Source organism: Gobius niger (assembly GCF_951799975.1).
Source record: "Gobius niger genome assembly, chromosome: 19".
NCBI classification, from domain to species: domain Eukaryota; kingdom Metazoa; phylum Chordata; class Actinopteri; order Gobiiformes; family Gobiidae; genus Gobius; species Gobius niger.
This window is the reverse complement of record NC_136870.1, coordinates 28,225,780-28,253,202: the sequence shown is the minus strand read 5'-3', so window position 1 is coordinate 28,253,202 and position 27,423 is coordinate 28,225,780. Positions and strand designations below refer to the sequence as shown.

The window sequence follows — 27,423 nt, the reverse complement described above, 5'->3', positions numbered from 1 at the left end:
AATTACGCGTTTCGACGGAACGCGTAATTGAACAGCTTTTGTTTGTTTCAACCTAGTGTCTTAAAAAGAAACCAAAAAGTTTAGTTTGTTTCCTGTAGTTTGTCCTGTAGTTTGTCCTGTTATTAGTTTCCTGTAGTTTCTTCTGTTATTAGTTTCCTGTAGTTTGTCCTGTTATTAGTTTCCTGTAGTTTGTCCTGTTATTAGTTTCCTGTAGTTTCTTCTGTTATTTGTTTCCTGTAGTTTGTCCTGTTATTAGTTTCCTGTAGTTTGTCCTGTTATTAGTTTCCTGTAGTTTGTCCTGTTATTAGTTTCCTGTAGTTTGTCCTGTTATTAGTTTCCTGTAGTTTGTTCTGTTATGTGTTTCCTGTAGTTTGTTCTGTTATTTGTTTCCTGCAGAGGGACTGAGGCTTCGCGGCGGCGGCGCCGGATCAGAGCGGATTATTATTGTTATGGACATTAATATCTTTATGAATGAAGTCAATCCCGAACGGAAGAAAACACGGATTAAAACGGCAACGAGGCAAAATCCAATCAGACTAATACGGGTAAAACCGGAGCGGCTGATTGGCCGACGGTCTCCGGGGAAACGTCCTCCGTCCATCTGCTGCGACACCGGGACGACGAGGAGCTCATGTGGGGCGAGCTCGGTCCAGCAGGCGGCGCTGTGTGGACTCCCTGGGCATAGGTGACCCAGGCGGCCTCCCAGGGCGCCATCTGCTGGACGGGGGCATCGAATTGTGCTGCTCTCCCGCCGTCTCCAACATCGGCGGCTTTGGGAAATAACTTTGGAGCAGAAAGTGAGACTCTGGTCTTTGTGTTGGAAACGAGAGACTTGAAGTTTTCAAACGAGCCCCTGGTCCTGGAGCTTCAGGTTTCATGAACATCAGGGGTCGGCAACATCAGGCCCGGGGGCCAGAACCGGCCCTCCATCATCAAACTCTGGCCCTCGAGATGATTTTGAGAAATATTTTGACCCAAATCGGAGATCAAAGGCCTGTTAAAGTACTCTAGCAATGGGAAAAATACTGTCAACTCCTTAAAATGTCTTAACAGAGCATCCTTTAAGGCCATAATCCTAAAAGAATACTCATCTATAGGAAGAAGTGACTTAAATCTACTTGAATTAAGACATTAAATCTAAAGTTGGAGTAGATTTGGTTTGGCCTTAGAGCAGATAAAACATATTTTGTATAATTTCAAGTGATAAATAAATATTTTTTACAGTAAAAGTTAATTTGTTTGTTTCCTGTGGGATTTCTATTTGTTCGATTTGCATTAGCGTTTTTATCTGATCTTCGATTAGTTCAAACCGACTCGATTTTAAAGGGGGGTATTCTGCAAAATGGACTTTTTCAAGCTTTCCATCATGTTATTCTGTCACTCCCTCATTAAAAACATGCCTGAAGTGTTGCCTTGGCCACACCAGGCCAGCTCGGAGACATAGTCCCACCAGTGTGTCCTGGGTCTTTCACGAGGCCTTTTGTTGTTTTTTCATAATTTTTTAGTTTTTTCGTCATTTTTTATTTTTTTTCCGTCATTTTCTTTTTTTTTTCGTCTTTTTTTTAGTTTTTTCGTCATTTTTTGTTTTTTCGTCATTTTTTTGTTTTTTCCCAAAAAGTTTTTTCGTCATTTTTTTTCGTCGTTTTTTTTGTTTTGTTTTTTTTTTGTCTTTTTTTTCCCCATAATTTTTTTGTTGTTTTTTCGTCATTTTTTTTTTTCCGTCATTTTTTTTTTTTTCGTATTTTTTATTTTTTTTCGTCATTTTTTGTTTTTTGTTTTTCATAATTCTTTATGAACCCAAAAGTCGTGAAGGAGCAGCGACTTTTGGGTTTTAGAGCGAGAGACTCGAGGTGACTGAAAACTCTTTGAAAAGCCTCTTACCTGAGTGACCTTACGTTTGTCCCTGCGCCCCCTCACGGCCCGACGGTCCCGGGTCGGACTCCCTCACACCAGCGTGCTCCTCTCCTCCCCTCAGTCTCAGGTTGGACTCCCTCACACCAGCGTGCTCCTCCTCTCCCCTCAGGTTGGACTCCCTCACACCAGCGTGCTCCTCTCCTCCCCTCAGGTTGGACTCCCTCACACCAGCGTGCTCCTCTCCTCCCCTCAGTCTCAGGTTGGACTCCCTCACACCAGCGTGCTCCTCTCCTCCCCTCAGTCTCAGGTTGGACTCCCTCACACCAGCGTGCTCCTCCTCTCCCCTCAGGTTGGACTCCCTCACACCAGCGTGCTCCTCTCCTCCCCTCAGGTTGGACTCCCTCACACCAGCGTGCTCCTCTCCTCCCCTCAGTCTCAGGTTGGACTCCCTCACACCAGCGTGCTCCTCTCCTCCCCTCAGTCTCAGGTTGGACTCCCTCACACCAGCGTGCTCCTCTCCTCCCCTCAGGTTGGACTCCCTCACACCAGCGTGCTCCTCCTCTCCCCTCAGGTTGGACTCCCTCACACCAGCGTGCTCCTCTCCTCCCCTCAGGTTGGACTCCCTCACACCAGCGTGCTCCTCTCCTCCCCTCAGGTTGGACTCCCTCACACCAGCGTGCTCCTCTCCTCCCCTCAGGTTGGACTCCCTCACACCAGCGTGCTCCTCTCCTCCCCTCAGGTTGGACTCCCTCACACCAGCGTGCTCCTCTCCTCCCCTCAGGTTGGACTCCCTCACACCAGCGTGCTCCTCCTCTCCCCTCAGGTTGGACTCCCTCACACCAGCGTGCTCCTCTCCTCCCCTCAGGTTGGACTCCCTCACACCAGCGTGCTCCTCTCCTCCCCTCAGGTCGGACTCCCTCACACCAGCGTGCTCCTCTCCTCCCCTCAGGTTGGACTCCCTCACACCAGCGTGCTCCTCTCCTCCCCTCGGTCTCAGGTTGGACTCCCTCACACCAGCGTGCTCCTCTCCTCCCCTCAGGTCGGACTCCCTCACACCAGCGTGCTCCTCTCCTCCCCTCAGGTTGGACTCCCTCACACCAGCGTGCTCCTCTCCTCCCCTCGGTCTCAGGTTGGACTCCCTCACACCAGCGTGCTCCTCTCCTCCCCTCGGTCTCAGGTTGGACTCCCTCACACCAGCGTGCTCCTCTCCTCCCCTCAGGTCGGACTCCCTCACACCAGCGTGCTCCTCTCCTCCCCTCAGGTCGGACTCCCTCACACCAGCGTGCTCCTCTTCTCCCCTCAGGTTGGACTCCCTCACACCAGCGTGCTCCTCTCCTCCCCTCAGGTTGGACTCCCTCACACCAGCGTGCTCCTCTCCTCCCCTCAGGTTGGACTCCCTCACACCAGCGTGCTCCTCTCCTCCCCTCGGTCTCAGGTTGGACTCCCTCACACCAGCGTGCTCCTCTTCTCCCCTCAGGTTGGACTCCCTCACACCAGCGTGCTCCTCTCCTCCCCTCAGGTTGGACTCCCTCACACCAGCGTGCTCCTCTCCTCCCCTCAGGTCGGACTCCCTCACACCAGCGTGCTCCTCTCCTCCCCTCAGGTTGGACTCCCTCACACCAGCGTGCTCCTCTCCTCCCCTCAGGTTGGACTCCCTCACACCAGCGTGCTCCTCTCCTCCCCTCAGGTTGGACTCCCTCACACCAGCGTGCTCCTCTCCTCCCCTCAGGTCGGACTCCCTCACACCAGCGTGCTCCTCTCCTCCCCTCAGGTTGGACTCCCTCACACCAGCGTGCTCCTCTCCTCCCCTCGGGTTGGACTCCCTCACACCAGCGTGCTCCTCCTCTCCCCTCGGTCTCAGGTTGGACTCCCTCACACCAGCGTGCTCCTCTCCTCCCCTCAGGTTGGACTCCCTCACACCAGCGTGCTCCTCTCCTCCCCTCAGGTTGGACTCCCTCACACCAGCGTGCTCCTCTTCTCCCCTCGGTCTCAGGTTGGACTCCCTCACACCAGCGTGCTCCTCTCCTCCCCTCAGGTTGGACTCCCTCACACCAGCGTGCTCCTCCTCTCCTCCCCTCAGGTTGGACTCCCTCACACCAGCGTGCTCCTCTCCTCCCCTCAGGTTGGACTCCCTCACACCCGCGTGCTCCTCTCCTCCCCTCAGGTTGGACTCCCTCACACCAGCGTGCTCCTCTCCTCCCCTCAGGTTGGACTCCCTCACACCCGCGTGCTCCTCCTCTCCCCTCAGGTTGGACTCCCTCACACCAGCGTGCTCCTCCTCTCCCCTCAGGTTGGACTCCCTCACACCAGCGTGCTCCTCTCCTCCCCTCAGGTTGGACTCCCTCACACCAGCGTGCTCCTCTTCTCGCGCTCCTCGGCCCCGCCCCGCTCCTCGCCCTCGTAGCGCCCGGCCGCGGGGGAGTTCTGCATGACGAGCAGCCGTATGGGGGACTGGGGGGCGGGCGCGGTGGCCGTGATGGGCGCCTCCTGCGTGTACTCCTTGGTGGGGTCTTTGCCGCGACAGTCGTACAGGATGCAGGAGATGAGGAAGACGAGGAGGAGGATGACGTACGACGCCACGAGGATGATGAGGTTCAGCGTCACCGGGTCGATCTCCAGGTAAAACTCCATGAACCCCATGGCGCCCACAGTTCATCCCACCCTGGGGGGACACAGACGGGTCAGACGAGAGGGACAAGAGCGACCTCTGAACCCTGAGCTTTGGCTTTACCCAAATCTGAAAGTCTGAAAGGAAGGCGGCAAAACAGCCACGAAAACACCACAGAAAAGCGACACAAAAATGACAAAAAACAACAAAATTATGAAAAAACAGCAAAAAAATGACAAAAGAATAAAACAATTATGAGAACAAAAAACAAAACACAAAATATCGACAAAAATGCGACAGAAAAAAAGACAAAAAACTACAAAAAATTATGAAAAAACGACCAAAAATTTATTTTATTTTTAATTATGAAAAAATGTCAAAAAACAACAAAAAATGCAGAAAAGGCTACAAAAAACAAAAGAATCGATAAAAAAACTATGAAAAAACGACAAAAAATTATGAAAAAACAACAAAAAAAGATAAAATAGCGTAAAAAAAAGACAAAAACAACGAAACAACGAAAAATCAGACAAAAAAATGTCAAAAAACAATGAAAAAGCAGAAAAAGAAACAAAAAACAAAACAATCGACAAAAAAATCTATGAATAAACGACAAAAAAATTATGAAAAGACGTAGAAAAAACAGACAAAAAAATGACCAAAAAAATGTCAAAAAAACAAGGAAAAATGCAGAAAAAGCTACAAAAAAACAGCAATAGAATCGACAAAAAAACTATGAAAAAACTACTAAAAAATGATGAAGAAACAACCCCAAAAAAGACAAAATAATGACAAAAAACGACGAAAAATCAGACAAAAAATTACCAAAAAATGTCAAAAAACAACGAAAAAATGCAGAAAAAGCTACAATAAACAAAAGAATCACAAAAAAAATATGGAAAAAAAAAATGACAAAAAAAACAACAACAAAATTATTAAAAAACAACCCAAAAAACGACAAAATAATGACAAAAAACGATGAAAAATCAGACAAAAAATTACAAAAAAATTACAAAAAAAATGTCATAAAACAACAAAAAATGCAGAAAAAGCTACAAAAAATAAAAGAATCGATAAACAAAACTATCGAGACAGAAAAAAAAGACAAAAAACGACAAAAAAAGAAAAACAAAATCGGACAAAAAATGACAAAAAAAATTCAAAAAACAAAGAAAAATGCAGAAAAAGCTACAAAAAAAAAGAAATCCACAAAAAATCATGAAAAAACCACAAAATGACAAAAAAAGACAAAAAACAACAAAAGAATCAACAAAAAAACTATGAAAAACAAACAAATGTACAAAAAAGCTAAAAAATAGTTTTTTTTAAAACTGACAAAAGAAACTATAAACAAACAACGAAGAAGTGACATAAAAGTTCGGATCACTTTCATAGGCCTTAGCTTTCAAATGAGGCTTTACACTGTGGCTCTGCAGAAGCTTTTAGATTTGGGTAAAGTCGAAGTGGAGAAAATGCACTGGGTTAAGGCGGAGTCAGAGGTTCAGGCAAAACCAAGCAAACGGCACAAAATCAGAGCAGCTTTTCCTCAACTCGACACCGGCCGATAAAAAATACAAATAAATAATAACGGACCAATGTCTTCATCACATGTTTAACAAAGTGCGACAAAAACACAATAACAAGGCACAAAAAAGCCACAAAATAATGAGATAATAAAGAAAGCGAAAGAATGACAACACGGTTACAATGCAAGGGAAAAGATCAGTTTTGTAGGTCTTAGCTTTCAAATGAGGTCTGTAGTAAAGGCTTAAGAATGAACTGGTAAAGAGACAGAAAAACTCTCTGAACCTTGTAGAGAACCGGCACATTTCCTCTAGTTTTACTCAAATCTGAAAGCTCCTCTGAAAGCTTCTCGACACAGACGGGTCAGACGAGAGGGACAAGAACGACCTCTGAGCCCTGAGCTTTGGCTTTACCCAAATCTGAAAGTCCTTGAGGAAGGCGGCAAAAAAAAATGACGACAAAAACAACAAAAAATGCAGAAAAAGCTAAAAAACAAAACAAAAGAATCAATAAAAAAACTCTGAAAAAACTACAAAAAAAATATTAAAAAAAGACAAAATAGCAACAAAAAAACGACAAAAAATCAGATAAAAAAAGACAAAAAAAAATTAGGAAAAATGCAGAAAAAGCTACAAAAAACAACAAAAGAATCGACAAAAAAAACTATGAAAAAATTACAAAAAAAAGACAAAATAGCCACGAAAACACGACAGAAAAGCAACAAAATTACAAAAAATACAAAAAACAACGAAAAATCAAAAAAAAAAAAATGCTGAAAAAGCTACAAAAACAACAAAAGAATAAATGAAAAAACTACAAAAAAATTACAAAAAAAATGTAAAAAAACCAACAAAAAATGCAGAAAAAGCTAAAAAAAACAAACAAAAGAATCGATTAAAAAAACTCTGAAAAGACTACAAAAACATTATTTAAAAAAGGACAAAATAGCGACAAAAAAACGACGAAAAATCAGACAAAAAAATGACAAAAATGTTTTGCGAAAAATGCAGAAAAAGCTAAAAACAAAACAAAAGAATCGACAAAAAAACTATGAAAATATTACAAAAAAAAGACAAAATAGCCACGAAAACACGACAGAAAAGCAACAAAATTACAAAAAATACAAAAAACAACGAAAAATCCCCCCCCCAAAAAAATGACGAAAAATGCTGAAAAAGCTACAAAAACAACAAAAGAATAAATGAAAAAACTATGAAAAAATTATGAAAAAAGAGGAGCTTTCAGATTTGGGTAAAACTAGAGGAAATGTGCCGGTTCTCAACAAGGTTCAGAGAGTTTTTCTGTCTCTTTTACCAGTTCATTCTGAAGCCTTTCTTTCTCACATATTAAAACATTATCTGTAGTTTGTTTGTATTTGTCTCTGTAGTTTGTTTATATTTGTCTCTGTAGTTTGTTTGTATTTGTGTCTGTAGTTTGTTTGTATTTGTATTGAATAAATTGAATTGAATAAAAGGTTCTTACCGAAGGCGAAACGGGAGCTGCACAAAAGACGATCTCAAACCAAAGGACGAACGCGACATCTGGACTGACAGATCCCTGATGAGACTGTAATACCACGCGCCGGGCTAATACTGCACAAGTACACACGCCAGTACACACACGAGTACACACAGTACTGCACACGCTACTGCACACGCACACACGCAGCTCTGTGCTTCGACCCCGTGTTCCTCAAAGCGGCTGCAGTCACAGATTAACCCCCGAGGACGAGCAGAGTGATGTGGCCCAGGGGTTTAGGCCGGTGCACATATGCCCGACACCTCAAAGTCGTCAGTCAGCGCTCTTTACGCTCTTCACGCTCTTTACGCTCTTCAGGCTCTTCAGGCTCTTCAGGCTCTTCACGCTCTTCACGCTCGCTCACGCTGCTCTAGGCGAGAGGTTTTGGTATTAATTCCTTAACTCCCGCCTGAACCGAGCACATTTTCTCCAGTTTGGCTTTACCCCAATCCAAAAGCTTCTGGAAAAAAGGTGTGAGAATAGCGACGAAAACAATGATGAAGATGTGACAAAAAAGTGATGAAAAATTTATGAAAAAGAGGCAAAAATATCACAAGAAATTGACAAAAAATGGACAAAAAAATTACAAAAATGTGACAAAAAAATTACAAAAAATTGACGAAAAATTGATGAAAAATGGACAAAAAATTACAAAAAATTGACGAAAAAATGACAAAAAAATGACAAAAATGTGACAAAAAATGATGAAAAAATGATGAAAAAATGACAAAAAAATGACAAAAATGTGACAAAAAATGATGAAAAAATGATGAAAAAATGACAAAAAAATGACAAAAATGTGACAAAAAATGACAAAAAAATGATGAAAAAATGACAAAAAAATGACAAAAATGTGACAAAAAATGATGAAAAAATGATGAAAAAATGACAAAAAAAGGACAAAAAAAGGACAAAAATGTGACAAAAAATGACAAAAAAATGATGAAAAAATGACAAAAAAAGGACAAAAAAATGACAAAAATATGACAAAAAATTGACAAAAAATTGGTAAAAAAAATGACAAAAAATTTATAAAAAATGTGACAAGAAAATGACAAAAATGTGACAAAAAAATTACAAAAAATTGACAAAAAATTACAAAAAATTGATTAAAAAAAAAGACAAAAAATGTGACCAAAATGCAATGGCCGCTGGCTGCTCTGCTTTATGACCACGACACTGGGGGCCATTGCTGTAGTTCCTCCATATCGCCACTAGGCCCCTATTGAAAAGCATTGGAGTTTAGACACTTTAAAAACAACTTTAACGCCGGGTTTAGACGAGGCTGATCTTCCTCCTGAGATAACGCTGGGTTAATAACAATATATGAAACCAGGCTGGTTTTTATAAGAAGAACTTTAGAAATCTTGTACTTAATGAGAGTCGGACTGTTAGCATCGGAGCAGCGCGAGCTACACGTCACACAAGGGCGGAGTCTACGGTGAAAATCCCGCCCTTATGCCCTTTTTAGGAACATGCTTCATCAGAGCTGGGGAGGAGAGTCTGTAAGACCATGGTCATTATGGTAAACGGGGAGGAGTGAGCAGAAGACGTCCATTTTTTTTACAGTCTATGCCAAAATGTGATAAAAAAATTGACAAAAAAATCACGGCTCTTTTCCAGGAGCCGAGTCTTTGGGATCCGTTCATGTGAGAGAGTGGAATCGCCCATATATGGTCATGTTTGAAAACAGTGAAGGGGGAAAACAATTTGGAAACCATCTAAATTTTCTCTAATTATTAAAAAACGCTGAATTATGAATAAAGTTTTAAAGTAAATAAAGATACAAAGACATGGAGCAAAGAGGTTCAACAGCCCATAAACACAGAAATAACAGAGAATGCTAACAGGACGCTACATGTTAGCATCGTGCTAATGCTAACGCTAGCTACGAGTGCTGTTTTACTGAACAATCTGCTGTGAGTAAACACCCATATGGACCTGACTCAGACTTGAGACTCCGTTTCCCCCTCAGCGAGGCCACGCCCCCTTTTGTGACGCGATGCCGACTGTATCTAACGACATCTCGGCGCCAGAGTCTCGTTTCCTGTGTGGAGCTCCCTCTGCGGGCCGCTGGGGGAATCAATGGTGTTTCGCCCCCTAGCCAGTACATCTCCCGGTGGTGGGGCGGTGGCTGAATAGGGACGTCTCCCCGCCACCCCCTGCAGCTGACCCTACTTTGCTGTTGTCCCCCAGATCTCCTCCTTCCTACGCACCCACAACCAGAAGCTCGCCTTCTCCGCCTCTTCCGCCAACTCCTTAACGGCCCTCCTCAGCTTTGCTCCTGCGATCCCGACATCTCTGAGCAAGCGCAGCATGGATTTCCCCACAAAGCCCCCGCTGCCTACCTCTGCGGGGTAGATAGTAGCCGCCCACCCAGCCTCTCTGCATTCTGCTGCAAGCTCCGTGTGTTTCAGCCTCTTGAACTCGTTTGCCACCTGGTGCAGTTGTGAAAGCGAGCTTTTACCAGCTAAGGCTACTGAGTAAGATCAAGTCTTTCTTGTCCCGAGCTGACCTGGAAAAGGCCGTCCATGCCTTCATCAGCTCGAGGATAGACGACTGTAACGCCCTCTACACTGGACTGAACCAATCACTCCTCAATCGGCTTCAACTGGTACAAAACGCAGCAGCTCGTCTCCTCTCCAACACCTCCAGACGCTCACACATCAGCCCGGTCCTCCGCTCTCTCCACTGGCTCCAGACGCTCACACATCACCCCAGTCCTCCGCTCTCTCCACTGGCTCCAGACGCTCACACATCACCCCAGTCCTCCACTCTCTCCACCGGCTCCAGACGCTCACACATCAGCCCGGTCCTCCGCTCTCTCCACTGGCTCCAGACGCTCACACATCAGCCCAGTCCTCCGCTCTCTCCACTGGCTCCAGACACTCACACATCAGCCCGGTCCTCCGCTCTCTCCACTGGCTCCAGACGCTCACACATCAGCCCAGTCCTCCGCTCTCTCCACTGGCTCCAGACACTCACACATCAGCCCGGTCCTCCGCTCTCTCCACTGGCTCCAGACGCTCACACATCAGCCCAGTCCTCCGCTCTCTCCACTGGCTCCAGACGCTCACACATCAGCCCAGTCCTCCGCTCTCTCCACTGGCTCCCGGTGGCGTTTAGGGTGGACTTTTAGGTCCTGATGTTTGTTTTCAAGGCCATCAATGGTCTGGCCCCGGCCGACCTTACCGAATTAGTAACGGTCTACGAACCAGCCAGAACTCTGCGCTCCTCTGAACACACCTCCCTGGTCACTCCCAAGTTCAAATACACAAAGTTTGGAGGCCGGTCATTTGCCGCACAAGGCCCAAAGCTGTGGAACGCACTTCCATTACAGCTTCGAAACATCACAGAGTTGAGTGTTTTTAAATCACAGTTGAAGACACATCTTTTCAGGAAAGCCTTCGATACAAAGCCACCGACTCGACTGCTGTTTTTATGTGTTTTTGTATTTATTTTTGTCTACTATGATTCTTGTTTTTATCCTGGAAAGCGCTCTGGGCACCTTCTGGTTTAAAATTTGATTGATTGATTGAGATGCTGGCCAAAGTGTTTAAGCAGGAGGCAGAATCAAAAACTTCCGGAATAGCCCAATTTATTGCACCGTGGGGAAAAACAAAACTGTACATATTTACAAAAAGAACTGTCAAAAAAACTCAACAAACTCATACAACAGAACTTAACTGAACTGAGGAAAACTCCCCATGCACACGGCTACATGGTTTTCTACTTGACTGATTGCCCGACCCTTTTATAGCAGGAAGCCCTTCCCTGGTAGTTACATTCTACCTGGAGGTATATTTACATTTTACACTCACAGGATAGGTTTCTTGTACAGACAAATTCTCCCGGGTTGCTTTCATCCCCGCACGTGTTAAGGCTTTGCCAGCCTTCAAACACAAAATACCGAACAAAAGCAAAACAAACGTCAAATAAACACAAAACTCAAAACCAATCCCCCCCTGCACATGGACTGGTCCATGGGATGCACCCAAGATTTTAAAATGGCCGCCCAACGAGGCCACACCTCCTCTTTGTGACCAGGTGGTAGGTATTACCCGGTTGATGTGTTCTTTACAAACTAAACATTTTACACCCAACAAAAAAGATTTAAAACTAGATAGAGTGTGTGATGCTGAAATGAAAAGGTCAACCAAACAACTAAACAAAACAAACCCGGGATAGTTTAGTTTACTGTTTAGTTGGATATTGCAAAAAAAAAGGACAAATGTGAAACAATGAATACCTGAACATAACTAACGTGACAAAATAAACTAAGGGAACAAAGCAACCTTTGTCACATAGTACTTGTAGAGTAGTTGTAGTAGTATTGGACAGTAGGACGGCCGCAGAGTTTATCCCAGCGTTCCCTCTGATCTAGTCGTAGTACTTGCACTCGTAGACAGTAGGACAGTAGTTGTTGTAGTTCTTGTAGTTGTAGTAGCTGTAGTAGTAGTACTTGTAGTGTAGTAGTAGTAGTAGTTGTAGTAGTAGTTGTAGTATATGACAGTAGGACAGCCTCAGAGTTAATCCCAGCGTTCCCTCTGATCTAGTCGCAGTAGTAGTACTCGTAGACAGTAGGACAGTAGTTGTAGTAGCTGTGGTACTCGTAGACAACAGTAGTAGTAGTGGTTGTAGTAGTACTCTTAGACAGTAGTAGTATATGACAGTAGGACGGGCACAGAGTTAATCCCAGCGTTCCCTCTGATCTAGTCGCAGTAGTTGTTGTACTCGTAGACAGTAGGACAGTAGTTGTTGTAGTACTTGTAGTAGTAGTTGTAGTAGTAGTAGTAGTTGTAGCAGTAGTAGTAGTAGTAGTAGTAGTAGTTGTAGTGGTAGTTGTAGTAGTAGTATTCGACAGTAGGACGGCCGCAGAGTTCATCCCAGCGTTCCCTCTGATCTAGTCGTAGTAGTTGTTGTAGTACCTGTAGAGTAGTTGTAGTTGTAGTTGTAGTTGTAGTAGTTGTAGAAGTAGTAGTTGTAGTAGTAGTAGTTGTAGTATTGGACAGTAGGACAGTAGTTGTTGTAGTACTTGTAGTGTAGTTGTAGTAGTAGTTGTAGTTGTAGTAGTTGTAGAAGTAGTAGTTGTAGTATTGGACAGTAGGACAGTAGTTGTTGTAGTACTTGTAGTGTAGTTGTAGTAGTAGTTGTAGAAGTAGTAGTTGTAGTAGTAGTAGTTGTAGTATTGGACAGTAGGACAGTAGTTGTTGTAGTACTTGTAGTGTAGTTGTAGTTGTAGTAGTTGTAGAAGTAGTAGTTGTAGTAGTAGTAGTTGTAGTATTGGACAGTAGGACAGTAGTTGTTGTAGTACTTGTAGTGTAGTTGTAGTAGTAGTTGTAGAAGTAGTAGTTGTAGTAGTAGTAGTTGTAGTATTGGACAGTAGGACAGTAGTTGTTGTAGTACTTGTAGTGTAGTTGTAGTTGTAGTAGTTGTAGAAGTAGTAGTTGTAGTAGTAGTAGTTGTAGTATTGGACAGTAGGACAGTAGTTGTTGTAGTACTTGTAGTGTAGTTGTAGTAGTAGTTGTAGTATGAGTAGTTGTAGTAGTTGTAGTAGTATTCGACAGTAGGACGGCCGCAGAGTTAATCCCAGCGTTCCCTCTGATCTAGTCGTAGTACTTGTACTCGTAGACAGTAGGACAGTAGTTGTTGTAGTACTTGTAGAGTAGTTGTAGTTGTAGTTGTAGTAGTACTTGTAGTTGTAGTAGTTGTAGTAGTATATGACAGTAGGACGGCCGCAGAGGGCAGAGTTTATCCCAGCGTTCCCCCTGATCTAGTCGTAGTACTTGTACTCGTAGACAGTAGGACAGTAGTTGTTGTAGTACTTGTAGAGTAGTTGTAGTTGTAGTAGTACTTGTAGTAGTAGTAGTAGTTGTAGTAGTAGTTGTAGTACTTGTAGAGTAGTTGTAGTTGTAGTAGTAGTTGTAGTACTTGTAGTAGTAGTAGTAGTTGTAGTAGTAGTTGTAGTAGTTGTAGAGTAGTTGTAGTTGTAGTAGTAGTTGTAGTAGTTGTAGTTGTAGTTGTAGTAGTTGTAGTTGTAGCAGTAGTAGTTGTAGCAGTAGTAGTTGTAGTAGTAGTTGTAGTAGTAGTACTTGTAGTAGTAGTTGTAGTATTGAACAGTAGGACGGGCGCAGAGGGCAGAGTTAATCCCAGCGTTCCCTCTGATCTAGTCGCAGTAGTTGTTGTACTCGTGGACAGTAGGACAGTAGTTGTGGTAGTACTTGTAGAGTAGTTGTAGTTGTAGTTGTTGTAGTACTTGTAGAGTAGTTGTAGTTGTAGTAGTAGTTGTAGTAGTAGTAGTTGTAGTAGTATATGACAGTAGGACGGCCGCAGAGGGCAGAGTTAATCCCAGCGTTCCCTCTGATCTAAAGCTGCTCAAATTTAATAACATAATCCCCGTCGACTCATAATCCCAATATTCCAAAATGGAGCTTCTTCTTCTGTTGCGTCACTGAGGTTTATGGGAAACGGGGGCGGGGTCTGTGAGTGATGTCACCATCAGAGGGGGCGGGGCTGTGAGTGATGTCACCGCGGGTTCTCCATCAGAGGGGGCGGGGCTACAAGTGTTCTGGGTCTGATTTATACATTCACTTTGTTTTTCATAATTACGACGTCATAAACCAGGAGTTTTAATCAGATTATTTAATATCACGAGGAACAAGTTCTTATTTACGAGGAAACGCTCTTTAACCCCTTAACTCCCGCCTGAACCGAGCACGTTTTCTCCAGTTTGGCTTTACCCCAATCCAAAAGCTTCTGGAAAAAAGCAACAAAACTGAGACGAAAACAAGGATGGAAATGTGACCAAAAAGTGACAAAAAATTGATGAAAAAGTGGCAAAAATGTCACAAGAAATTGACAAAAATTGACAAAAAAAGAAAAAAAAATGAAAAAAAATGACGAAAATGTGACAAAAAAATGACAAAAAAATGACAAAAATGTGACAAAAAAATGACAAAAATGTGACAAAAAAATGACAAAAATGTGACAAAAAAATGACAAAAAATTGACAAAAAAATGACAAAAATGTGATAAAAATGTGACAAAAAATTGACAAAAAAAATGACAAAAAAGTTACAAAAATGAGTTGAAATGAGTTGAATCCCCAACAAAAAAAATGATGGAAAAAGAATCGTGACGTGAGGACAAAGCTCCTCTCGGTTCAGGCGGGAGTTCAGAGGTTAACTCACACATTAAGTTACAAACATATACAATGACTCAGAACATAAACATTTAACCTTTTCATTTTTACATAAAACGGCTTATTTTTATATGAAACATAATTTTTCCTCATGTTTATGACTGAAACTGCACAAACTCAGGGTCGTGGGTTCGAATCCCGCAGGTGCACTCTGGTGTTGTGTCCTTGGGCAAGACACTTCACCCTCCTTTCCTCCACTGTCTGTGTTCACGGGTGAATGAATGAACCGTTTATTTACGTCCGATATCTAAACTTTAAAGACACAAACTCCTAATCGTTACTAAAGGTCATGCACAAAACACTCTTAAAGGGACAGCGCTGTTTTAACTTTCCTAATCCTGCTGTTCAGTCTCTACAAATGTTTCGTATTTACACAGGTTTATGTCGTGAGTTTGTGTCCTGTTGCGCCTCCAGGCACCACCAGGGGGAGCAGAGAGCTGCGGTTCAGTACAGTCTCTGGTGGGCGGTGCCTCTGAGCAGGAGGAGGAGGGGCCTATTGTACATGATGGTGCTTTGTGTTGGGGCAGTGGGGGCCCTTCATCCACCCGGAGGTCCTCCAGGGCCTCGCGATGAAGACGATCACAAATAACTGGTTTCACAGTTTAAAACGACAGAAAACAGTCACATGACAGGGGGGCGGAGAGTCTAAAACAGTCACATGACGGGGGGGCGGAGAGTCTAAAACAGTCACATGACGGGGGGGCGGAGAGTCTAAAACAGTCACATGACGGGGGGGCGGAGAGTCTAAAACAGTCACATGACAGGGGGGCGGAGAGTCTAAAACAGTCACATGACAGGGGGGCGGAGAGTCTAAAACAGTCACATGACAGGGGGCGGAGAGTCTAAAACAGTCACATGACAGGGGGGCGGAGAGTCTAAAACAGTCACATGACAGGGGGCGGAGAGTCTAAAACAGTCACATGACAGGGGGCGGAGAGTCGTAAAACAGTCACATGACAGGGGGGCGGAGAGCAGTAAAACAGTCACATGACAGGGGGCGGAGAGTCGTAAAACAGTCACATGACAAGGGGGCGGAGAGTAGTAAAACAGTCACATGACAAGGGGGCGGAGAGTAGTAAAACAGTCACATGACAGGGGGGCGGAGAGTAGTAAAACAGTCACATGACAGGGGGCGGAGAGCAGTAAAACAGTCACATGACAAGGGGGCGGAGAGCAGTAAAACAGTCACATGACAAGGGGGCGGAGAGTAGTAAAACAGTCACATGACGGGGGGGCGGAGAGCAGTAAAACAGTCACATGACAAGGGGGCGGAGAGTAGTAAAACAGTCACATGACGGGGGGGCGGAGAGCAGTAAAACAGTCACATGACAGGGGGGCGGAGAGTAGTAAAACAGTCACATGACAGGGGGGCGGAGAGCAGTAAAACAGTCACATGACAAGGGGGCGGAGAGCAGTAAAACAGTCACATGACAAGGGGGCGGAGAGCAGTAAAACAGTCACATGACAAGGGGGCGGAGAGCAGTAAAACAGTCACATGACAAGGGGGCGGAGAGTAGTAAAACAGTCACATGACAGGGGGGCGGAGAGCAGTAAAACAGTCACATGACGGGGGGGCGGAGAGCAGTAAAACAGTCACATGACAGGGGGGCGGAGAGCAGTAAAACAGTCACATGACAAGGGGGCGGAGAGTAGTAAAACAGTCACATGACGGGGGGGCGGAGAGCAGTAAAACAGTCACATGACAGGGGGGCGGAGAGCAGTAAAACAGTCACATGACAGGGGGGCGGAGAGCAGTAAAACAGTCACATGACGGGGGGGCGGAGAGCAGTAAAACAGTCACATGACAAGGGGGCGGAGAGTAGTAAAACAGTCACATGACAAGGGGGCGGAGAGTAGTAAAACAGTCACATGACAGGGGGCGGAGAGCAGTAAAACAGTCACATGACAAGGGGGCGGAGAGTAGTAAAACAGTCACATGACAAGGGGGCGGAGAGTCGTAAAACAGTCACATGACAAGGGGGCGGAGAGTAGTAAAACAGTCACATGACAGGGGGGCGGAGAGCAGTAAAACAGTCACATGACAAGGGGGCGGAGAGCAGTAAAACAGTCACATGACAGGGGGCGGAGAGTAGTAAAACAGTCACATGACAGGGGGGCGGAGAGTCTAAAACAGTCACATGACAGGGGGGCGGAGAGCAGTAAAACAGTCACATGACAGGGGGGCGGAGAGCAGTAAAACAGTCACATGACAAGGGGGCGGAGAGTAGTAAAACAGTCACATGACAAGGGGGCGGAGAGCAGTAAAACAGTCACATGACAAGGGGGCGGAGAGCAGTAAAACAGTCACATGACAGGGGGGCGGAGAGTAGTAAAACAGTCACATGACAAGGGGGCGGAGAGCAGTAAAACAGTCACATGACAGGGGGCGGAGAGTAGTAAAACAGTCACATGACAAGGGGGCGGAGAGTAGTAAAACAGTCACATGACAGGGGGGCGGAGAGTCGTAAAACAGTCACATGACAGGGGGGCGGAGAGTAGTAAAACAGTCACATGACAGGGGGCGGAGAGTCGTAAAACAGTCACATGACAAGGGGGCGGAGAGCAGTAAAACAGTCACATGACAGGGGGGCGGAGAGCAGTAAAACAGTCACATGACAGGGGGCGGAGAGTCGTAAAACAGTCACATGACAAGGGGGCGGAGAGCAGTAAAACAGTCACATGACAAGGGGGCGGAGAGTAGTAAAACAGTCACATGACAGGGGGCGGAGAGCAGTAAAACAGTCACATGACAAGGGGGCGGAGAGCAGTAAAACAGTCACATGACAGGGGGCGGAGAGCAGTAAAACAGTCACATGACAAGGGGGCGGAGAGCAGTAAAACAGTCACATGACAGGGGGCGGAGAGTAGTAAAACAGTCACATGACAAGGGGGCGGAGAGCAGTAAAACAGTCACATGACAGGGGGCGGAGAGCAGTAAAACAGTCACATGACAAGGGGGCGGAGAGTAGTAAAACAGTCACATGACAAGGGGGCGGAGAGCAGTAAAACAGTCACATGACAGGGGGGCGGAGAGCAGTAAAACAGTCACATGACAAGGGGGCGGAGAGTAGTAAAACAGTCACATGACGGGGGGGCGGAGAGCAGTAAAACAGTCACATGACAAGGGGGCGGAGAGTAGTAAAACAGTCACATGACGGGGGGGCGGAGAGCAGTAAAACAGTCACATGACAGGGGGGCGGAGAGTAGTAAAACAGTCACATGACAAGGGGGCGGAGAGCAGTAAAACAGTCACATGACAGGGGGCGGAGAGTAGTAAAACAGTCACATGACAAGGGGGCGGAGAGCAGTAAAACAGTCACATGACAGGGGGCGGAGAGCAGTAAAACAGTCACATGACAGGGGGGCGGAGAGTCTAAAACAGTCACATGACAGGGGGGCGGAGAGCAGTAAAACAGTCACATGACAGGGGGGCGGAGAGCAGTAAAACAGTCACATGACAAGGGGGCGGAGAGTAGTAAAACAGTCACATGACAGGGGGCGGAGAGTAGTAAAACAGTCACATGACAGGGGGGCGGAGAGTCTAAAACAGTCACATGACAGGGGGGCGGAGAGCAGTAAAACAGTCACATGACAGGGGGGCGGAGAGCAGTAAAACAGTCACATGACAAGGGGGCGGAGAGTAGTAAAACAGTCACATGACAAGGGGGCGGAGAGTAGTAAAACAGTCACATGACAGGGGGCGGAGAGTAGTAAAACAGTCACATGACAGGGGGCGGAGAGTAGAGCAGGTCTAATGCTCTGTCCACACCAAACTCGATTTGGCGCCTCCAAAGCGTCAGGTTTACATTTAAAATACATGGAGGACGCGCCTCCGGGGGGCGTCAAGATGTCCCGCAGCGCGTCACACGCCTCCTCTGCGGCGCGTTTTGAGGTTTTTCGCGCTTGGTGAGCGTTTGACGCCTCCAGGGCGTCGAGCGCGGCCGACGCTCGAGTTGGGAAATGTTGAACTTTTTGGAGAAATTCGTGAGCGTCGACCAATCAGGAGCTTTCTCCCCACAGTGACGTTGTAGCTGAGCCACCGGGGCAGATTCTACGCCGGCCCCGCAGATGTAAACAAGTCACAAGTCACGGACGTTTAGCTTCTTTGTGAACCGGAGCTACAGCCGCTCTGGGACTTTTTATTTTTAGAAAGACACATCAGTGCTTCTTTATCTAAACACCAGGATTCAAAGCGGCGGAAGTACCGTTGAAAGCGACTGTCGTCCGAGCGCAGCTCCTGGAGCAAATGGTGAAACTCGCCAAACTGAGAACGCCTTCGGACGATCTCATGAATCCAGACACGGCGCCGACGAGCCCGTAGACGACGTTGTCTGGCTTTATGAAGCAATAAAAGCCAAGCCACTCTCTCTATGTCATCCATGTTGATAACTGATAACTGACAACGGCAACAGAGATGCTCCTCCCAACGCGCTCCACGACGACGCTCTTGACGCGCGTCGAGAGCGTCTTGACGCTTGGTTTACGAGCGTCTGACTTCAATGAGCACAGGCGTCCAACAACGGGCGTGACGCGCGTTTTTGACGCCCAAATCGAGTTTGGTGTGGACGGAGCATTAGCGATAGAGTGGGCGTGTCTCAGTGATGGAGTGGGCGTGTCTAAGTGATGGAGTGGGCGTGTCTCAGTGATAGAGTGGGCGTGTCTCAGCGATGTAGTGGGCGTGTCTAAGCGATAGACTGGGCGTGTCTAAGCGATGGAGTGGGCGTGTCTCAGTGATAGACTGGGCGTGTCTAAGTGATGGAGTGGGCGTGTCTAAGCGATGGAGTGGGCGTGTCTCAGTGATAGAGTGGGCGTGTCTAAGTGATGGAGTGGGCGTGTCTCAGTGATAGAGTGGGCGTGTCTAAGTGATGGAGTGGGCGTGTCTAAGCGATGGAGTGGGCGTGTCTCAGTGATAGAGTGGGCGTGTCTCAGTGATGGAGTGGGCGTGTCTCAGTGATAGAGTGGGCGTGTCTCAGCGATGTAGTGGGCGTGTCTAAGCGATAGACTGGGCGTGTCTAAGCGATGGAGTGGGCGTGTCTCAGTGATAGACTGGGCGTGTCTCAGCGATGTAGTGGGCGTGTCTCAGCGATGTAGTGGGCGTGTCTAAGCGATGTAGTGGGCGTGTCTAAGCGATGGACTGGGCGTGTCTAAGCGATAGACTGGGCGTGTCTAAGCGATAGACTGGGCGTGTCTAAGTGATAGAGTGGGCGTGTCTCAGTGGGCGTGTCTAAGTGATGGAGTGGGCGTGTCTCAGCGATGGAGTGGGCGTGTCTCAGCGATGGAGTGGGCGTGTCTAAGCGATAGACTGGGCGCGCTGTTGGACGAGCGCTGTCTGACTCTCCCTCCTCTTCTCTTTCTTCTGCCGCCGCTGCGACAGCCTCCAGCAGAGGGCGCTGGTTCAGTGGGCGTGTCTCAGTGATGGAGTGGGCGTGTCTAAGTGATAGAGTGGGCGTGTCTCAGTGATGGAGTGGGCGTGTCTCAGTGATAGAGTGGGCGTGTCTAAGCGATAGACTGGGCGCGCTGTTGGACGAGCGCCGTCTGACTCTCCCTCCTCCTCTCTTTCTTCTGCCGCCGCTGCGACAGCCTCCAGCAGAGGGCGCTGGTTCAGTGGGCGTGTCTCAGTGATGGAGTGGGCGTGTCTCAGTGATGGAGTGGGCGTGTCTAAGCGATAGACTGGGCGCGCTGCTGGACGAGCGCCGTCTGACTCTCCCTCCTCTTCTCTTTCTTCTGCCGCCGCTGCGACAGCCGCCAGCAGAGGGCGCTGGTTCAGTGGGCGTGTCTCAGTGATGGAGTGGGCGTGTCTCAGTGGTGGAGTGGGCGTGTTTCAGTGATAGAGTGGGCGTGTCTAAGCGATAGACTGGGCGTGTCTCAGTGATGGAGTGGGTGTGTCTAAGCGATAGAGTGGGCGTGTCTAAGCGATAGACTGGGCGTGTCTCAGTGATGGAGTGGGCGTGTCTAAGCGATAGACTGGGCGTGTCTCAGTGATAGAGTGGGCGTGTCTCAGTGATGGAGTGGGCGTGTCTCAGTGATAGAGTGGGCGTGTCTCAGTGATGGAGTGGGCGTGTCTAAGCGATAGACTGGGCGTGTCTAAGTGATGGAGTGGGCGTGTCTCAGTGATAGAGTGGGCGTGTCTAAGTGATGGAGTGGGCGTGTCTAAGCGATAGACTGGGCGTGTCTAAGTGATGGAGTGGGCGTGTCTAAGTGATGGAGTGGGCGTGTCTCAGTGATGGAGTGGGCGTGTCTCAGTGATGGAGTGGGCGTGTCTCAGTGATGGAGTGGGCGTGTCTCAGTGATGGAGTGGGCGTGTCTCAGTGATGGAGTGGGCGTGTCTCAGTGATGGAGTGGGCGTGTCTCAGTGATGGAGTGGGCGTGTCTCAGTGATGGAGTGGGCGTGTCTCAGCGATGGAGTGGGCGTGTCTAAGCGATAGACTGGGCGCGCTGTTGGACGAGCGCCGTCTGACTCTCCCTCCTCTTCTCTTTCTTCTGCCGCCGCTGCGACAGCCGCCAGCAGAGGGCGCTGGTTCAGTGGGCGTGTCAAAGTGATGGAGTGGGCGTGTCTCAGTGGGCGTGTCTAAGTGATGGAGTGGGCGTGTCTAAGCGATAGACTGGGCGCGCTGTTGGACGAGCGCCGTCTGACTCTCCCTCCTCTTCTCTTTCTTCTGCCGCCGCTGCGACAGCCTCCAGCAGAGGGCGCTGGTTCAGTGGGCGTGTCTAAGTGGGCGTGTCTAAGCGATAGAGTGGGCGTGTCTAAGCGATAGACTGGGCGCGCTGCTGCACGAGCGCCGTCTGACTCTCCCTCCTCTTCTCTTTCTTCTGCCGTGTCTCGGTGGGCGTGTCTAAGTGATGGAGTGGGCGGGTCTAAGCGATAGTGGGCGTGTCTAAGCGATAGACTGCGCGCGCTGCTGCACGAGCGCCGTCTGACTCTCCCTCCTCTTCTCTTTCTTCTGCCGCCGCTGCGACAGCCGCCAGCAGAGGGCGCTGGTTCAGTGGGCGTGTCTCAGTGGTGGAGTGGGCGTGTCTAAGCGATGGAGTGGGCGTGTCTAAGCGATAGACTGGGCGCGCTGCTGCACGAGCGCTGTCTGACTCTCCCTCCTCTTCTCTTTCTTCTGCCGCCGCTGCGACAGCCGCCAGCAGAGGGCGCTGGTTCCCAACATGAGGCCGGCGGCCCCGAGGAGGCCGAGCCCGAAGAGGCCCATCCGGGGGGAGGCGGAGCCTGAGCTGGCGAAGCCCACGGCGGCGAGCATGGCCCCGCCCACCAGCGTCACGGCGCCGAAGGGGAGGAGGCAGCGCCAGCACGAAGCCTCGCCGCCCGTCGCCACCGACAGCCGCATGTCGGCCGCGGAGGGGGCGGAGCGTGTCACCACGGAGACCGGCCGCACCTTCCCGTGAGTGGACAGTCTGTCGCTGGAGCAGGACGTGGGGATCCGGGACGAGGCGCTGCGGGGCATCCGGGCTTTTCCATCGTCAGGGAACGACAGCTTACTGGCCAGGAAGAGGTGCGCCATGACGGCCAATCAGAGGGCAGGGGGGCGGGGCGATCGGAGGAGAGGGGCGGGGCCGATCAGAGAACAGCTACCTACGAGACAAAGAGTAAACAGATGTATAGAGACAGTGGAACCAGATGTTTTTTTGTCAAATTTTTTGTCATTTTTTTATCAATTTTTTAACATTTTTTTGTCTTTTTTTTGTCATTTTTTGTCACATTTTTTAATAAAATATTTGTCATTTTTTTGGTCACATTTTGTCACATTTTAGTCTTTTTTTTGGCATTTTTTCATCGATTTTTGTCATTTTTTTGTCGCTTTTGGTCATTTTTTTGTCACATTTTGTAATTTTTTTAAATCAAATTTTTATCATTTTTTTGTCATTTTTTTAATCACATTTCCGTCACTGTTTTCGTCTCAGTTTTGTTGCTATTCTCTCAGCTTTTTTCCAGAATCTTTTGGACTTGGGGGGGGGGGGGTGTTTGCTGTGGGAGGGGCCGGTGCACTTGACATCATGAAGAAAGAACTCTATGTGGAAATATTGGAGCAACATCTGCAGAGCAGGAAGTTAAAGCTCGGGGCAGATGTTTCTTCAAACGGACAAACTGTTACAAAGTCCTGACCTCAGTCCAGGTTAACCTCTTAACTCCCGCCTGAACCGAGAGGATCTGTTTCCTCACGTCATCAGATGTTTTTTCATCATTTTTGTGTTGGGAATTCAACTCATTTATGTAACTTTTTTTTTGTCATTTTTTTGTCACATTTTGGTCATTTTTTTGTCATTTTTTTTCACATTTTGGTCATTTTTTTGTCATTTTTTTGTCATTTTTTTTTCACATTTTTGTCATTTTTTTGTCATTTTTTTTCCCTTTTTTGTCATTTTTTTGTAATTTTTTTTTCACATTTTTGTCATTTTTTGTCATTTTTTTGTCATTTTTTGGTCACATTTTTGTCATTTTAATCACATTTTTGTCATTTTTTGTCACATTTTTGTCATTCTTTTCGTCTCAGTTTTGTTGCTATTCTCACAGCTTTTTTCCAGAATCTTTTGGACCTGGGGGGGGGGGGGGGGCTGTTTGGAAGGAAGTTAAAGCTCGGGGCAGATGTTTCTTCAAACGGACAAACTGTTACAAAGTCCTGACCTCAGTCCAGGTTAACCTCTTAACTCCCGCCTCAACCGAGAGGATCTTTTTCCTCACGTCATCAGATGTTTTTTCATCATTTTTTTGTTGGGTATTCAACTCATTTTGTAGCTTTTTTTTGTCACATTTTGGTCATTTTTTATTATATTTTTATCACATTTTTGTCATTTTTTTGTCATTTTTTTGTCATTTTTTTGTCAATTTTTTATCATATTTTTGTCATTTTTTTTGGTCATTTTTTGTAATTTTTGTAATTTTTTTGAGTCATTTTTTTCTAAATATTTTTCTAAATTTTTTTCTAATTTTTTTTATCACATTTTGTCATTTTTTTGTCATTTTTTTCACATTTTTGTCATTTTTTGTCATTTTTTTTATTACATTTTTTGTCATTTTTTGTCATTTTTTTTATTACATTTTTGTCATTTGTTCGTCAATTTTTCGTCACTTTTTCATCACTTTTTTGTCACATTTCCATCATTTTTTTGTCTCAGTTTTGTCTCTATTTTCTCACCTTTTTTCCAGAAGCTTTTGGATTGGGGTAAAGCCAAACTGGAGAAAATGTGCTCGGTTCAGGCGGGAGTTAAGGGGTTTAATGTGGGCGGAGCTGAAAAGGCATAGGCACGCAAGGCGGCCACAGATGTGCCTCAGTTACACCAGCTCTGTTTGGACGAATCGACCAAAACTCATCCAAATATTGTGAGAAGCTTCTGGAAGGAAAATATACAGTTTAAAGACAATACTGAGGTCATTACGCTGAGACGCTGATAGATTTGGGTAAAGCTGAACTGGAGAAAAAGGTTAAATATCCAACAAAGAAAGTCCAAATCGCTTTAAACATAAGTTAGAGCAGAGGAGAAAGATCCATGTTTACTCACATGGAGATGAGGAGCGTCTCCTGGTGCTCCTGATGCTCCTGGTGCTCCTGGTTCTCCTGGTTCTCCTGGTCCCGGGACGGTCCTCCTTCAGTCCAGACTCAGCTCCGTCTGGACTTGAAATGAACCAAAGTGTGAGAGAAAAGTGGAGCCGCTCCTCTCTCTGCTTAACCCCTTCACTGCTGCAATAAGAGGAGAAAAGGTGTTGCACGTTTACTGTTCATTTAGGATCGGATTTAGTTTTTGAATAAACCAGTCATTAGTGAGAAAATGTAAAAACAACAAACTATTTTTTCCATTTTTTGTCACATTTTTGTCATTTTTTTTGTCCATTTTTTTGGTCATTTTTTCATCCATTTTTGTCACATTTTTTGTCACATTTTTTGTCACATTTTTGACATTTTTTGTCAATTTTTTTGTAATTTTTTTGTCACATTTTTTGTCACATTTTTTGTATTTTTTCATCATTTTTTCATCATTTTTTGTCACATTTTGTCACATTTTTGTTATTTTTTTTGTCACATTTTTGTCATGTCCCGGGACGGTCCTCCTTCAAATCAAATCAAATCAAATCAAATTCACTTTATTTATCCGTTAGGAACTTCATTTGCAGGAGAAGTGCCAGTACGGGCCCGATAAAAACAGCACATCCACAGACATTCAACAACATACAGCAATAATAAATACATTCAAAAACAATATAGTGGGCCTTTGATAGACCCAGTCCAGACTCGGCTCCGTCTGGACCCGAAATGAACCAAAGTGTGAGAGAAAAGTGGAGCCGCTCCTCTCTCTGCTTAACCCCTTCACTGCTGCAATAAGAGGAGAAAAGGTGGTGCAAGTTTGCTCTTCATTTAGCATCGGATTTACTTTTTTAATAAACTAGTCATTAGTGAGAAAATGTAAAAAAAACATTTTTTGTCACATTTTTGTCATTTTTTTTTTAAATCAAATTTTTGTCATTTTTTTGTCAATTTTTTTGTCAATTTTTATCACATTTTTGTAATTTTTATCACATTTTTTGTCATTTTTTTGTCACATTTTAGTCATTTTTTTTGGTCATTTTTTGACATATTTTTTTGGCATTTTTTGTCACATTTTTTGTCACATTTTTGTATTTTTTCATCAATTTTTGTCATTTTTTGTCACATTTTGTCATTTTTTGTCACATTTTTGTCAATTTTTTGTCAATTTTTTTGTCAATTTTTTTGTCATTTTTTCATCCATTTTTGTCATTTTTTAATCAATTTTTGTCATTTTTTAATCCATTTTTGTAATTTTTTAATCCATTTTTTGTCATATTTCTTTGGCATTTTTTTTTGTCAACAATTTTTTTTTTTAATAAACCAGTCATTAGTGAGAAAATGTAAAAAAAAACAACAATCCAAACTATTTTCTCAATTTTTTGTCACATTTTTGTCATTTTTTAAAATCAAATTTTTGTCATTTTTTTGGTCAAATTTTTGTCATTTTTTGTCACATTTTTAAATAATTTTTTTTTTTTCATTTTTTTGGTCACATTTTGTCACATTTTAGTAATTTTTTTTGTACATTTTTCATCTATTTTTGTCATATTTTTTGTCATATTTTTTTGTCACATTTTTGTATTTTTTCATCAATTTTTAGTCATTTTTTGTCACATTTTGTCGCTTCCCGGATGAATCTCAGAGAATAAACATCGTGAAGAGGCTCCGCAGCGGCAAACATCTGGGCCGGGGTTTCCATGGTGACGGTTATTATGGGATGCGGCAGGTGCGGGAGCAGTTTGTGCTGAGGCCAGAGGAAAGTTTGATACAGATCTGAAAATAGCAGACGTGACCCTGGACCAAAGCAGGAGGAGGAAGTGATGCGGGACAGAGGAGTCTCTTTGTCTCTTTGTCTCTGTGTTTATGTTGTTGTGTTTTTGTTGTTTTTGTTGTTTGTTGCCTTTTAGATTTGGGTAATTCCAGACTGGAGGAAATGTGCTCGGTTTGGGTGGGAGTGAAGAGGATAAAGCGGCTCCAAAGACTAAAATAAACTCATGAAAACACTGAGAGCGACATGTTTCTAACTTCTTCTTCTTCTTCTACAGTTGTGACGTGTGATCTGAGAGCTTCACCTCTGACCTCTGACCTCTGACCTCCTCCTCACCTCTGGAGTTATTTATATTTGTATTACTCACGTGTGTCTCGGCTCCGCCTCCTCTTTCTGGCTCCAGGTTTTCTGCGTTTGCACAAAATAAACTTAAAAATAGGCCTGAGGAGAATCAGGGCGAAGCGGCTGCAGACGACAGCGCCCTCTGCCGGACACACGCGGTACTGCAGCACAGGGAGTAACATGAGGGAACCTTTTTTGGCTCTTAACCTCTTAACTCCCGCCTGAACCGAGAGCATTTTCTCCAGTTCAGCTTTACCCAAATCCTGTAGGCCAGTGTAACGCCTCATTTGAAAGCTAAGATCTACAAAACTCATCTAAATGGATCTTTTTCCTCACGTCATCAGATTTTTTTTACATCTTTTTTCGGGGGGTATTCAACTTTTTTCAACTCACTTTTTTGTAATTTTTTTTAATCATTTTTTTTGGTCATTTTTTGTAAATATTTTGTCACATTTTTGTCACTTTTTTGTCACATTTCTATCATTGTTTTCGTCTCAGTTTTGTTGCTTTTTTCACAGCTTTTTTCCAGAAGCTTTTGGATTGGGGTAAAGCCAAACTGGAGAAAATGTGCTCGGTTCAGGCGGGAGTTAAGGGGTTAATTTGGCCACAACTTTTTCCATATTTGAGATTTTTAAATATTTTTTTGCTACAAAACGTATTTTGACAAATATTATCAAAATATAATTGAAACTGTTCCACTGACGCCCCTGAACAAACTCACTGATCTCAGGTCAGTCACTTCAGTTCTGCACAAAACCACCACAGTATGAAAAAAATATCAACATTTGACTATTTTATGGCCAATTTAAATAATGACCGAATAAGATAAGATAAGATAAGATAAGATAAGATAAGATAAGATGGTACTTTATTGATCTCACAGATGGAGAAATTACATTCGATGAGAGAGCATCCCGGCAGCAGCACCCACTCTTTTCTTTCGAAAGTTACAGAAAAAGTAAAAAGCAAGTCTTAAGCACATACACACACATTAACACATAACACTTTTTTTTTTTAGTTTAATTGACATAATAAAATAATTAACCCTGAGTTTGAGTTTTTGAGTTTTTCTGTGAAGTCGAGTTTT

The 27,423-nt window shown here is 45.2% G+C and overlaps 2 protein-coding genes across 2 annotated transcripts; both read right to left on the bottom strand.

The window, feature by feature from the left end:
• Positions 1–4,197: 4,197 nt before the first annotated feature.
• Positions 4,198–4,494, bottom strand: smim36 (small integral membrane protein 36; the record flags this gene model as incomplete). The annotated part of the gene is made up of 1 exon (XM_079577420.1): positions 4,198–4,494. The coding sequence occupies one exon, from the start codon at positions 4,492–4,494 to the stop codon at positions 4,198–4,200; it is 297 nt and encodes a 98-aa protein (XP_079433546.1).
• A 17,188-nt stretch (positions 4,495–21,682) lies between these two features.
• LOC306978463 (transmembrane protein 100-like) lies at positions 21,683–24,246 on the bottom strand. The gene is made up of 2 exons (XM_079576997.1): positions 24,204–24,246; positions 21,683–22,278 (listed from the first exon to the last, which is right to left on the bottom strand). The coding sequence occupies exon 2, from the start codon at positions 22,205–22,207 to the stop codon at positions 21,743–21,745; it is 465 nt and encodes a 154-aa protein (XP_079433123.1). The 5' UTR covers positions 22,208–22,278; positions 24,204–24,246; the 3' UTR covers positions 21,683–21,742.
• Between the last annotated feature and the right edge of the window lie 3,177 nt (positions 24,247–27,423).